Raw genomic sequence first — 13,436 nt, forward strand, 5'->3', positions numbered from 1 at the left:
TGTACTTTATTGTTCTAGATCATGGAGACTTACTTGGTAGTTGTCCAGAAGATGAGGCTCTCACTCCAAGTGATGAATGTATGGATGGGATATTGGATGAATCTTTACTTGAAACCTGTCCCATTCAGTCACCATTACAAGTTTTTGCAGGAATGGGTGGACTGGCTCTTATTGCAGAAAGACTGCCCATGCTATATCCAGAAGTAATTCAGCAAGTAAGATAAGATTCCTAATTGAATATATCATTCCATGGCAAAGCCCTTTGTTCTCTTTTTTTGCTTTTTTGAAAAAACTCACTTGTGTTAATCTTTTGGGAGTACCCTTCTCTTACAGCCTTTGAGCATCGTGTAAGTCTTTCAAAGATAAGCCTGTACAGAGCTTTTTATGAACTAGTTGGTACCAAAGAAGTGCTGAAGACCGAGCACATTTGCCAAACTGATTACGCTGCGGCATTTACTTTGATTTTATGGTCGTCTCACTGTAGCACTTTTATTTGTGCTTCTTTAGGCATATTAATTTTGGATATTACTGGCAATGGGAGAGTAAGATGGTAGTGTATACTGCTACTCAAATGTATTGTCTTTCTGCTTAACTTTTTTTCCTGTTTTAGGTACCATTTCTATTTCCGGTAGCTTTAAAAAACATTCTGCTTTAACCTCTTTACTGTTAATTAATGTTACTATTGGGATGTGTGTATTTTCAGTGCTCTTTCATTAATAAGGAGGGAGTATGGCTTACAGGAAGTTTTAATTATAAAGAACTTTACGTTTATTGAATGAAGTAGAGGAATTATTCTCTGTAATTTCATGTACTTAGTATATATATATATATTAGTTTCTTAGGGTGCTGTAATAAAGGACCACAAACTAAATGGCCTAAAGCAACAGAAATTATTCTTTCACTCTGTAGGGAAGTTCGAGGTCTGAAATCAGGTTGTCAGCAGATCCATGGTCCCTGGGTCCATGAGTCCAGTTTCTGCTTATATTTTCACACGACCATCTTTCTTGTCAAAGACATTGAAGACAACTGTCATTGATTTAGGATCCACCCTGATCATCTGCAGGGAGCCTAGTTCCAAACTGATGTGGATTAATAAATGAATAACTAAGAGGGGAGAAGAAGGGAACATTTTTGCCTACAGTTCAGGCCAACTAATAAATGAGGAAGGAATGATGAAAGTCACCATTTGGCAGCCAGTGTAGTAATTATTGTTTTAGGCAAGAATTTTTTAAATGCTAATTCTAATTGATCACAGTTTGGGGGGAAACAAGATATTTACATAACCTCAAAGACTCTGTCTACAGATAATTAACTAATGACAAAGGATAAAATAATAACTTTATTTATAAATAAATAAATGTATGGATGTATGTATCTGACTTTAAAGTAGAGATACTTGGCAGATACCACCATACTCATGATATCATTTAATTCCTGATGTTTGGAGGCTTTTAAAAAATGTCCCTTTATTGGTGTTTTTATTCCTGTATTTTAAAGAGATCATTTAAAGTCACATCTTTAATTTGAACCTGATGTTGAAAACACAAATAGCCAAGCAAAAATTTTCTTTTTTCTTCAGGTGAGTGCTCCAGTGGTAACTTCTACCACTCAGGAAAAGCCAAAAGATAGTGATCAGTTTGAGTGGGTGACCATTGAACAGTCAGGGGAATTAGTTTATGAAGCACCAGAAACCATTGCAGCTGAACCTCCACCTATCAAATCAGCAGTACAGACCATGTCTCCCATTCCTGCCCATTCTTTGGCTGCTTTCGGATTATTTCTTCGTCTTCCGGGCTATGCTGAAGTGCTACTGAAAGAGAGAAAACATGCCCAATGCCTTCTTCGACTGGTGTTGGGAGTGACGGATGATGGAGAAGGAAGTAAGTATTTAGAATTAGTAATGAAATTTAGCATAGGTTGTGTAAAAGTTACTCAGCTCAGTGCCTGTTACTCATTATTTATTTCACAGTAGAGTTACTAGATTCTTTGTTGCTGGTAGTTTCATTCTAATGATACATATAACAAGTCCTAAAGAATCTTCTTTTTCTTTTTTTTAAAGATTTTGTTTATTTATTTGACAGAGAGAGACACAGCGAGAGAGGGAACACAAGCAGGGGGAGTGGGAGAGGGAGAAGCAGGCTTCTCGCTGAGCAGAGAGCCTGATGTGGGACTCGACCCAAGGACTCTGGGATCATGACCTGAGCCGAAGGCAGACACTTAACTGACTGAGCCACCCAGGCGCCCCCAAGAGTCTTCATTTGCATTACTTTATTCATTCAAAATGTATTCACTGTTTATATAACTGCTGGCCACCATCAGAAGCAGTGGGAAATGAAGCAGCTATTTAGATTTGCCTTCATGTCGCTAATGTTCTCCCATAGTAGCAACAAGCAGTATAGATAAGCAGACTTAACAAGTTGCAAAAGACTTGCGAGAGGTACAGTATTCTGAAGGCTCACAGGTGTGAGACTGTTTCCTTACTACCCAGCTGTGTGAAGAAAGTGGCAGAGTAATTTTTAGTAGGATCTTGAAGGATAGTCTATTTAGGCTGAGATGAGCTAGAAAGATGATTTGAGTAATGTTTGTGTGCTCAGATTATATGAGAGAGGATGAGTTAGCTGATGAAAACTTGCATAAAAAGCACTGAGCGCTCATTCTAAAAACTATTACTGAAAACAGATCATGGAAAGTCTTACTAAGAACTTGAGATTTTATCCTTAATAGTAATAAAAATTCACTAAAACATATGAACCAAGTCATGACGTGATAATCTTTCTTAAGAAAATGAATCTGGAAGCACTGTTTCCACTAAAGACAATAGCATGTAGCAAGTAACATTATAGAATAATTATTTTGTAATGTGATAATATTACAGAATAATAATAAAAAACTATGGCATTTGTTTCCATTGGGCTGGCAATTTTATTTAATATAAGGGAACATTAAAGAAAAGTCAAAATTGAGGGTAGCCTAGCAAGTAGATTTTCAATCAGTTTACCTATGATTCTTCAGTTAATGACCATTCCATTTGAAAATTAATAATTGGGGCGCCTGGGTGACTCAGTCCATTAGACGTCTGCCTGCAGCTCAGGTCATGATCCCAGGGTCCTGGGATTGAGTCCCTCATTGGGCTCCCTGCTTAGTGGGGACTCTGCTGTTCCCTCTCGCTCTGCTGCTTCTCTCTCACTCTCTCTCTGTCATTGGGCTGTCTGCTCAGCAGGGAGCCTGCTTCCTCCTCTCTCTCTGCCTGCTTCTCTGTCTACTTGTGATCTCTGTCTGTCAAATAAATAAATAAAATCTTTTTTTTTAAAAATGGTGACATTGGGACACTTGGGTGGCTCAGTCGGTTAAGCATCTGCCTTTGGCTCAGATCATAATCCCAGGGGCCTGGGATTGAGCCCTGTACCCGGCTCCTTGCTTAGAGGAGATCCTGCTTCTCCCTTTGCCTGTTACTACTCTGTTGTGCACACCACACGCTCTCTATCAACTAAGTAAATAAAATCTTTTTTAAAAATGGTGACATTATTTTAAATGTTTTTGTAATAACTTATTAAATTACATCCTAAATAATCTTGGTTGTTTGGTTTCATGTATAAACTATATATGCTTATTTTAATAGATCAGGTTTGTTTGCTTATTTGTTTTTTAAGATTTACTTAATTGAGAGAGAAGAGTGGGAGAGGCAGAAGGCGAGGGAGAGAAAAATCTCAAGCAGACTAGAGCTAAGATCATGACCTGAATTAGAAACGAGGTACCCCAGATCAGGAATTTCTAATTATTTCATCTGATTTTTTAATCTAAGTAGATAAAGGAATACATTTTATGGCACTCTATCACACAATGTTGGGTGTAACCCAGCAGAAAATCGTCTTTATGCCATTTCACCCCCCCCTTTTTAGTGAATATATGCTGAATGTTTATTAAAAAGTGTAATTCTGATATCCATTATCTCTTCCACTGTTCATATAGTGGTAGTTTTTATTTTGGTTTGGTTTGGATTTTTTGCACTTAACATTCCTTTGTTTCTTTCTTTTTAATAAATTTTTTAAAGATTTCATTTATTTATTTGACAGAGAGAGAGAGAGATCACTAGTAGGCAGAGAGGCAGGCAGAGAGAGAGGAGAAAGTAGGTTCCCTGCTGAGCAGAGAGCCAATGTTGGGTTCGATCCCAGGACCCTGAGATCATGACCCAGGCCCAAGGCAGAGGCTTAACCCACTGAGCCACCCAGGCACGCCTTAACATTCCTTTCTAAAGCTAGGTGTAATAACAAAATAATATCATAGACAGATAAAATGGTTTCACTCTTTCATTATCTGTTCATGATTGAAACTATTCCCAAGGGAATCAGGTATTTTAAGTGCTTCTATTTTAGTTTTTAGGTTTTCATTCAATTTCTGGTTTCTAATAATCATGACAGAGTCTGTAATTACTAATTATCATATGAATATATTTCAGCTTTAATTTGTTTACATATACTATGTCTTAAAGAGGTTTTCCAGACACTTCTTCTTATTACATTTTTCAGGTATTATTCTGTTTGTGGTCTTTGTGTTGTTTTTTTAAATAAATTTAATGATATATGGCATGTTATCACTATTAATTTGTGACCCTGTATCTTGTTCCTTATTGTGTTCTTAAGTATTTTTAACTTTGAGTTCTCTTTTCTTGATCTAGGTCATATTCTGCAATCTCCATCAGCCAATGTGCTTCCAACTCTTCCTTTCCATGTCCTTCGTAGTCTGTTTAGTACGACACCATTGACAACTGATGATGGTGTGCTTCTAAGGCGGATGGCACTGGAAATTGGAGCACTACACCTCATTCTTGTCTGCCTCTCTGCTCTGAGCCACCATGCCCCACGAGTACCAAACTCTAGTCTCAATCAAGCAGAGGTAAGTTCAATTTTATTTAGATTATGAAAAAATTAAGTTAAATTCATGGAGTACAGAATATGGTTTTTCTGAAATAGTATTTCAGAGACTTGTGTATTCCTTTTTTGTTTGTAAAAGGATATTTAAAAGAGGAACTATGAACTAAGTGTTTCTTCTCTATTAGGCTCTTTTAGAAGCCATAAGTTAATCCATCTACTTGAAAAACAAAGATGTAATAGCTAAAGAAGCTTTCCCATTTACCAGGATATGCTGAATTTATACTGTGGTCTCTCATCCTTTTCTTGAACTTTAGAGAATCTTACTATTTAATTGGAGCTTCTAGCTAGTTCAGAAAGATAAGGGAAGAAAGAAAGAAAAAATAAACCTCATTATTTCAAGATTTTTTTTTTTAAGATTTTATTTATTTATTTGTCAGGGATAGAGGGAGAGAGAGCGAGTGAGCACAGGCAGACAGAGAGGCAGGCAGAGGCAGAGGGAGAAGCAGGATCCCTGCCAAGCAAGGAGCCCAATGTGGGACTCGATCCCAGAACGCTAGGATCATGACCTGAGCCGAAGGCAGCTGCTCAACCAACTGAGCCACCCAAGCGTCCTTATTTCAAGATGTTTTGATTGTGTTTCTAGAAAATCCAAAAATAATTAATGGTATAAGTGAGTTTAATGAGGATACAGTGTCCAGGTTCAGTATTTAAAATAAGTATACCAGCAAGAAACATGAAATGAACTTTAAAAAAAAATTTTTTTTTTTAATTTTTTTGTAAACATATAATGTATTTTTAGCCCTAGGGGTACAGGTCTGTGAATCACCAGGTTTACACACTTCACAGCACTCACCATAGCACATACCCTTCCCAACCCCCCTCCCCACAGCAACCCTCAGTTTGTTTTGTGACATTAAGAATCTCTTATGGTTTGTCTCCCTCCTGATCCCATCTTGTTTCATTTATTCTTTTCCTACCCCCCAAACCCCCATGTTGCATCTCCACTTCCTCATATCAGGGAGATCATATGATAGTTGTCTTTCTCCGATTGACTTATGAAATGAACTTTTTTTTTTTTTAAAGATTTTGTTTATTTATCAGAGAGAGAGAGGGAGAGAGAGCGAGCGCAGGCAGACAGAATGGCAGGCAGAGGCAGAGGGAGAAGCAGGCTCCCTGCTGAGCAAGGAGCCCAATGTGGGACTTGATCCCAGGACACTGGGATCATGACTTGAGCTGAAGGCAGCTGCTTAACCAACTGAGCCACCCAGGCGTCCCTGAAATGAACTTTTTTTTTAAAGATTTTATTTATTTGACAGACAGAGATCACCGGTAGGCAGAGAGGCAAGCAGAGAGAAAGGAGGAAGCAGGCTCCCCGCCAAGCAGAGAGCCCGATGTAGGGCTCGATCCCAGGACCCTGGGATCATGACCTGAGCCAAAGGCAGAGGCTTTAACCCACTGAGCCACCCAGGTGCCCCTGAAATGAACTTTTTTTTTTTTTTTTTAAGATTTTATTTATCAGAGAGAGAGAGGGGGAGAGAGAGAGCACAGGCAGACAGAATGGCAGGCAGAGGGAGAAGCAGGCTCCCTGCTGAGCAAGGAGCCCGATGTGGGACTCGATCCCAGGATGCTGGGATCATGACCTGAGCCGAAGTCAGCTGCTTAACCAACTGAGCCACCCAGGCGTCCCTGAAATGAACTTTTTATAAGATACTTTTTTTAGCATCAAAAAGAGAAAATATCTGTGAATGAATCTAAAAAAAATGTGTAAGACTTTTGTGTGTGAAATATTTGAAGTTTTCTTAAAAAAACACTAGTCTTCAGTAAACTGAGATCTTTGCTCGTGTTTATTTCCATGGACACAGAAAATAGAACAGTTCGATAGTATTTCTTATCAAAGTGATCTTTATGTTTGGTGGAATTTCTGATTTTTTTGGAGGAAATTAACAAACCAGTTCTAACATTTTTTGGGAAATGCAAAAGCTCAAGAATAGCTAAGGCAGTTTCAAAAGAAGTGTATACCTAGTAGGCTTATGCTATCATAAAATTGATTAAAATGTGGTATTAATACAAGGATAGATTAGAAGCCCAGCAAACGATAACTCCCCATATGTTTGGTTATCTTTTATGATAACAGTAACTCTGCAACATAATGGGGTAAGTACGATCTTATCAGTTAATGATGGTGGGGGTCATTTAAATGTTCTTGTGGAACAAAAATGAATCTTTAACCCCTAATGTACTCTATATGCAAAAATTAATTCTAATCAGATGATAGATCTAAATGTCTGTAATATATACAAAATATAACAGTGCCCTTTGACAAAAAACATACACAGATACCTTTATGATCTAGGAGTAGACAAAAACTTCTTGAAGAGAGTATTTAGAAAAGCTCTAACCTGTTTGGGAAAAAAAAAATAGAAAAAAAAAACCCAACTGTGTGAAAATTAAGACTGAGGATAGTGAAAAGGAAGTCACAGAATGGGAGACCATACCTAAGTCTATATGGGAGACTATAGTTGGTTGTATCTGATCAGAAATTTCTATTAGGAATATTTGGAGATCTTACAAAATTACAAAAAGGAAAGACAAGAAAACCCAGTAGAAAAATATATGAAAGGCTAGAATGGGCACTTACAAGAGGGGCTACCTAAATATCCGATAAATGTAAGAAGATGATCTGTTTCATTAGTTACCAGAGAAGTACAAAATGAAAACCTTTAATACACTATACCTATACACCCACCAAAAGGTGTAAAATTCCAAAACCACAATACCAAGTATTGTCCCATCATCATTTGTCATAATATAAAGTGTGTAGAATGAATAAAGTAACGTGGAAACAGTAGAAAGGATAAGGAAATTGTAGTCTACTATAAAATGGAATATTGTTAGGCTATGAAAGTAAACAGCTACAGCGAACTATACACAATAGCAGTGCATTTCTGAAGCACAACTAAAATCCCACACATAGTAGAATATATATATGGCATGATTCCATTTGTATAATGTTTAAAATTAAACATTGAAACTATAGTGTCTAGAGTTTCATGCTTAAGTGGTAAAATTATAAAGAAGAGTAAGAAAGAGTAATGAGTACAAAAAATCAGAATTGTAATTAACTTAGTGGAGGAATTGAAGGTTTGATGAATAGGTAATAGAGTAGGAACAAATTCTTTTTTTTTTTTTTAAGATTTTATTTATTTATTTGACAGAGAGATCACAAGTAGGCAGAGAGGCAGACAGAGAGAGGAGGAAGCAGGCTCCCCACTGAGCAGAGAGCCCGATGCAGGACTCGATCCCAAGACCCCTGAGATCATGACCTGAGCCGAAGGCAGCGGCTTAACCCACTGAGCCATCCAGGCGCCCGGAGCAAATTCTTGTGTGCAGTAATCTAATTCTTGACCTGCACAGTTAAATAAGTTTTTACAGTTCATTAAATTTGTTTTGTGTTTTTTCTGTATATATGTTACACATTTTAGGATTTTTTAAAATAAATTTCTATCAATAATGTTATTTTACTCTTAACTGTTTATATGGTGATGAAATTGTCATTCATTTAATACTTTATCTTATAAAATGTGAAAGATGGCATTTTTAAAAAAAGATTTATTTATTTATTTATTTAAGATTTTATTTATTTATTTGACAGACAGAGATCGCAAGTAGGTGGAGAGGCAGGCAGAGAAAGAGGAGGAAGCAGGCTCCCTGCTGAGCAGAGAGCCTGATGCGGGGCTCGATCCCAGGATCCGGGATCATGACCTGAGCCGAAGGCAGAGGCTTTAACCCACTGAGCCACCCAGGCGCCCCGAAAGATGGCATTTTTAATCATAGATCCATAAAACTAAATTGCAGGTCAATTTATGAAAGTAGTATGCATAATATTCTTCCTTAGAAAATATTCCCATTAAGAGAAACGAAAAACATTGGTATTATTTTTAAATAACCCTTAACACTAATGTTAATTGCAAATCATTTTTTTTTTTAGTTACAAATCTCTTTTGAGTGTTCATAGTATATTTAGTGAAAATTCTTTAAAAGAAGATTCTTGTGATAGAATTAATTGTAATTTTACTGCCCACAAAAATAATAATAAAAATTGACCTTTACAGAGTTTGAGGTTATGTTAATAAGGCCACTGGTTCTAAGTAATTTCTTCTGTCTCTACACCATTCACATTTTTTAAATGTCCTCTTTGGCCAAAAGAGAATTTTCTACACATCACATTCTGAGAAAGAAAGAAATTGAGAATTATTCCTTCTAGAAATAGAAGCAATCTTGCTTACTTTGATTGAAAACATATGACACCATTATAGAATTCTCCTAAGATATGCTTGTACTAGATTCATCCCAAGCGATCTGGCTCATATCCCTGTTCCTTTCACTGTTTTCTCTAATTTTAAGTCATTGACTCTGTTGTCTTTACCCCATGTTTTATTGATAAATATTTAAAAGTTTTATTTATTTATTCTTAAATAGAAGCATTTATTCCCCATTTTTCCCCTCTCCCAGTCCCTGGCAGCTACCAGTCTGTGTTCTGTGTCTCTATATTTACCTGCTGTGGGTATTTAATATAAATGGAATGGTGCAGTATGTTATCTTCTGTGTCTGTCTGCTTTCACTTAGCATGTTTTTGAGGTTCATTCGCAAAGCAGCATGCATGTATCATACTTCATTACTTCTTATGGCTGAGTAATTGTTTTCTATGTATACATACATATGTATATATGTATATATATATACATACATATGTTTTCTATGTATATATATATATACATATATCACAATTTGTTTATATTTCTTCCATTGAAGGGTATTTGGGCTGTTTTGACTTTTTGGCTGTTACAGTCTTGCTGTGAAAACATGTGGACCTCTATTTGCTTATCCGTTTTTTTTTTTTTTTTTCCCCTTTGGTTATATACTTAGGAATAGAATTGCTGGGGCACATAGTAATTTTTTATTTTTTTTTAAGAGATTTTATTTCTTTATTTGACATCTCTGTCAAATAAATCAGATAGGCAGAGAGACAGTCAGAGAGAGAGGAGAAGCAGGCTCCCTGATCCCAGGACTCTGGGATCATGACCTGAGCCAAAGGCAGAGGCTTAACCCACTGAGCCACCCAGGTGCCCCCTTTATTTAATATTTTGAAGAGTCCTCAGACTGTTTTCTATCTCAGCTGAACTCTTTCTTTTTGCACTGATAAATATTTTTGAGGGCAACTAAAATCAAATAGTAAGAAATTTTCGTTTTTTCCTCGTAAGCCACAGGTATCAAGCTCTCATAACCCTACATCAACAGAAGAACAGCAGCTGTATTGGGCCAAAGGGACTGGCTTTGGAACAGGCTCTACAGCTTCTGGATGGGATGTGGAACAAGCCTTAACCAAACAGAGGCTGGAAGAGGAACATGTTACCTGTCTTCTGCAGGTATGTTTACAATGTTGATACTGTCAGGGATAATAATTAAAATTATTTTTTTATATTTGTATTGATTAAGTGTTGATGACTCTCCAACTCATCTTCAGCTACTTGTATAAAACACATTATACTCCTTACTCTCAGTGCATTTAAGATACTACTGGACTTGTATCTATACAGGTCCAGTATAACATACTACTGGACTTGTAACTATAAATTTCTTCCCTCTCAATTAGCTTCTTCACTGAGAGGAAAGTGACAAGTATGAAATTACCCCAAAACTGGAAAACGTACCATATCTACCTCGTTCCAGTCCTCTTTTCATCTAACGTGCTGTGTCTGGACTCTTCAAGGGAAAAAAATTATTTTTTTAATATATTTGTTTCTTTGTTTCATATTGTTTTATGACTTTTCTCGAATCAGGCAAGTTGAACATACACCAAAAATCCCACAGCACCAGTATGACAAGGGGGAGGTGCTTAAATACTAGCTTGAGTCCCTGCATCAACTAAATAGGTCAAATTTTTCTTTTTTTAAAGATTTTACTTGTCTGTTTGAGAGGGAGAGAGACAGTGAGAGGGAACACAAGCAGGGGGCGTGGGAGAGGGAGAAGCAGGCTTCCCGCTGAGCAGAGAGCCTGATGCAGGGCTCAATCCCAGGACCCTGGGATCATGACCTGAGCTGAAGGCAGATGCCCTATGACTGAACCACCCAGGTGCCCCTAAAATAGGTCAAATCTTTGAGCCTTATTTTCTGCAGTTCTAGAGTGATAGGCTCATTCTAGTATAGAATTCTAAGATCATCCTCAAAATGTAAACTGAATCTACTCAATAAAATAAATAATGTCAGAATTTCTGCTAAGTTTTTTTGTTTTGTTTTGTTTTTTTAAGATTTTATTTATTTAGAGAGAGATAGCAAGAAAGGGAATACAAGCAGGGGAGTGGGAGAGAGAAAAGCAGGCTTCCTGCCAGGCAGGGAGTCCGACTCAGGGCTGCTGCTAAGTTTTGAAGTATGTGTTCTTAGGTGGACTTTTTCTAAATGTCTAACTGTATACAGTATATCGTCATCATGCTAAAAGCACATCCTTCTCTTTTGAAAATCTGAAGAAAAGAATATCTTGTTTTTAAAAGATAGACAGTGACTGACTTGAAAATATAAACAGTACTCTAAATATCTAACAAAATGTGGGCTTTTGAAGTGTGGGAAGCTAAAATCCAATGTGAACCCAACAACTTTCATTTTTAGGTTCTTGCAAGTTATATAAATCCTGTGAGTGGTGCAGTAGATGGAGAAGCCCAGTCATCTCACGAGAGTCGAATTCAGAACAGTAATGCCCTTCCTTCTGTCCTTCTAGAGCTGCTCAGTCAGTCTTGCCTCATCCCAGCTATGTCCTCTTATCTACGAAATGATTCAGGTAAATCATACTGTTGTTAGTACCTTGTTGACTTCTTTTATCGTCTATTAAAATAATAAGGTACAATTGAAGTATTTGGTGTTAGTTATCCCCGATATATGTAGGTATAAGATTAATGGATTTCTTTCTTAAAAATTTTTCTGGAGATAACCTAGTTGTCTTTAGGGGTTCCTAATTGGATAACTGTGTTGTGACCTGTTCTGGAACACAAAATGAAAGTTTTCCTTATCCCTTTGTTTTAACCTGTGAATGTACTGTATTGAAAAATAATGTATAATGGAAATTAATAGGGCAAAGGCTGGCATCTATCTTCCTGACTGTGTTCTGAGCTAAATATGGTTGATTGAACTTCTGTGCATCTTAATGTTTTTCTCAAGCACTGTATAATTTCAGATGATGGTAAATTGAAGAAAGGCAGATATACAAATTATTCTAATCCATAGATATTTGATAATAAGTACTAATTTTTACAAATTCAATAAGAAAAGTACTATAGTTACTTATTTTGCCAGTTTGCAACTGATAATTGAAACTAGTTATAGTTGTGAAATTAGTTCCAAGAATTGGTATTCTTTTTCCAAATAATAATAGTTTTGTTTACAGATATTGCCAAAAAAACCCAAAGCAGTTAACATCTCCTCCTTTTAGTTAAGAACTTTTAGGTTTTTTGTTTTGTCTTCTTTTTTCTTTCTTTCTTTTCTTTTTTTTTTTTTTAATATTTTATTTATTTATTTGACAGACAGAGATCACAAGCAGACAGAGAGGCAGGCAGAGAGAGAGAGAGAGAGGAGGAAGCAGGTTCCCTGTGGAGCAGAGAGTCCGATGCGGCACTCGATCCCAGGACCCTGAGACCATGACCTGAGCCGAAGGCAGAGGCTCAACCCACTGAGCCATCCAGGCCCCCCTTGTTTTTGTTTTCAACTGTCTGCTCTGCTTCTGATCTTTGTCTTTTATTCGTATTCTTGCTTATAAAAATAGAGTTTTACCCATTGAATTGTATTATTAAGGATAGGTGAGGAAAATGATGGGAATAAGTCTTGAAGTCTGTTTGGTACTTGGTAGCAGTTTAATGCACAATTGGATGGATGGAAAAGCTACTTGTTTTTGAAAAGAGGTAATTGCCCCTTAACGTCTACCATTGTGGAGGTTATTGGGCTTAAAAACCGAGGGTTTTCTAGTCTGCTTTAAAATTCTTCATAAAAATTTTGAGGTGATATATTATTTAGATTGATTTTGTTCTTACACTGACCTATTTCATGTATCACATTCGTCTTTTTTTAAAAGTAGTTGTCAAATAAACAGTATATTTATTGATTAAGTAAAATTTTTAAAGCTATAAACATCCTGGTGCCAAAATTTAACATTGGATTGTATAGAGAAATTGAATAGAATAAGATAAGGTTTTTCTTTATCTCTTTCCACATTATTAAAATATTGTATTAATCATTTCACTTTCAAAATTTATATCCTCAAAAACTTAAAATCTTGTTCTATAGTTCACTCTGTGTAACACTGAGCTTTTATGTTTATGGTCAGGGTTAAAAAGGAAATCCAGTATTATCTACGTTTACTATTTAAAATAATGTATTCATGTAAACTGTAATTTCTGCTGAGTATGTTAATAAATAGTGATTTTGATAACTATCTGGGATTACAGAGACTTCGATACTCTATCTTGGAGCTATTTGAGAAATTTAATACAACAAATCAAGAGTTTGACCTTTCTTTTGTGAC

General features: G+C 36.4%; 1 protein-coding gene across 8 annotated transcripts in view; it reads left to right on the forward strand.

Annotated features, from left to right (window-relative positions):
- Window positions 1-13,436, forward strand: part of BIRC6 (baculoviral IAP repeat containing 6) — a 225,714-nt gene that overhangs the window by 153,623 nt on the left and 58,655 nt on the right. For all 8 annotated transcript variants that reach the window (XR_009405279.1, XM_059405398.1, XM_059405400.1 and 5 more), the window contains 5 exons: window positions 19-215; window positions 1,580-1,880; window positions 4,676-4,893; window positions 10,133-10,297; window positions 11,534-11,702. Coding sequence is in view for 7 of the 8 variants with exons in the window: in XM_059405398.1 (XP_059261381.1) it covers window positions 19-215; window positions 1,580-1,880; window positions 4,676-4,893; window positions 10,133-10,297; window positions 11,534-11,702 (1,050 nt within the window). In the remaining variant the exon portion in view is untranslated. The remainder of the gene's footprint in view (window positions 1-18; window positions 216-1,579; window positions 1,881-4,675; window positions 4,894-10,132; window positions 10,298-11,533; window positions 11,703-13,436) is intronic.

This window comes from Mustela nigripes, chromosome 7, assembly GCF_022355385.1.
Source record: "Mustela nigripes isolate SB6536 chromosome 7, MUSNIG.SB6536, whole genome shotgun sequence".
NCBI lineage: Eukaryota > Metazoa > Chordata > Mammalia > Carnivora > Mustelidae > Mustela > Mustela nigripes.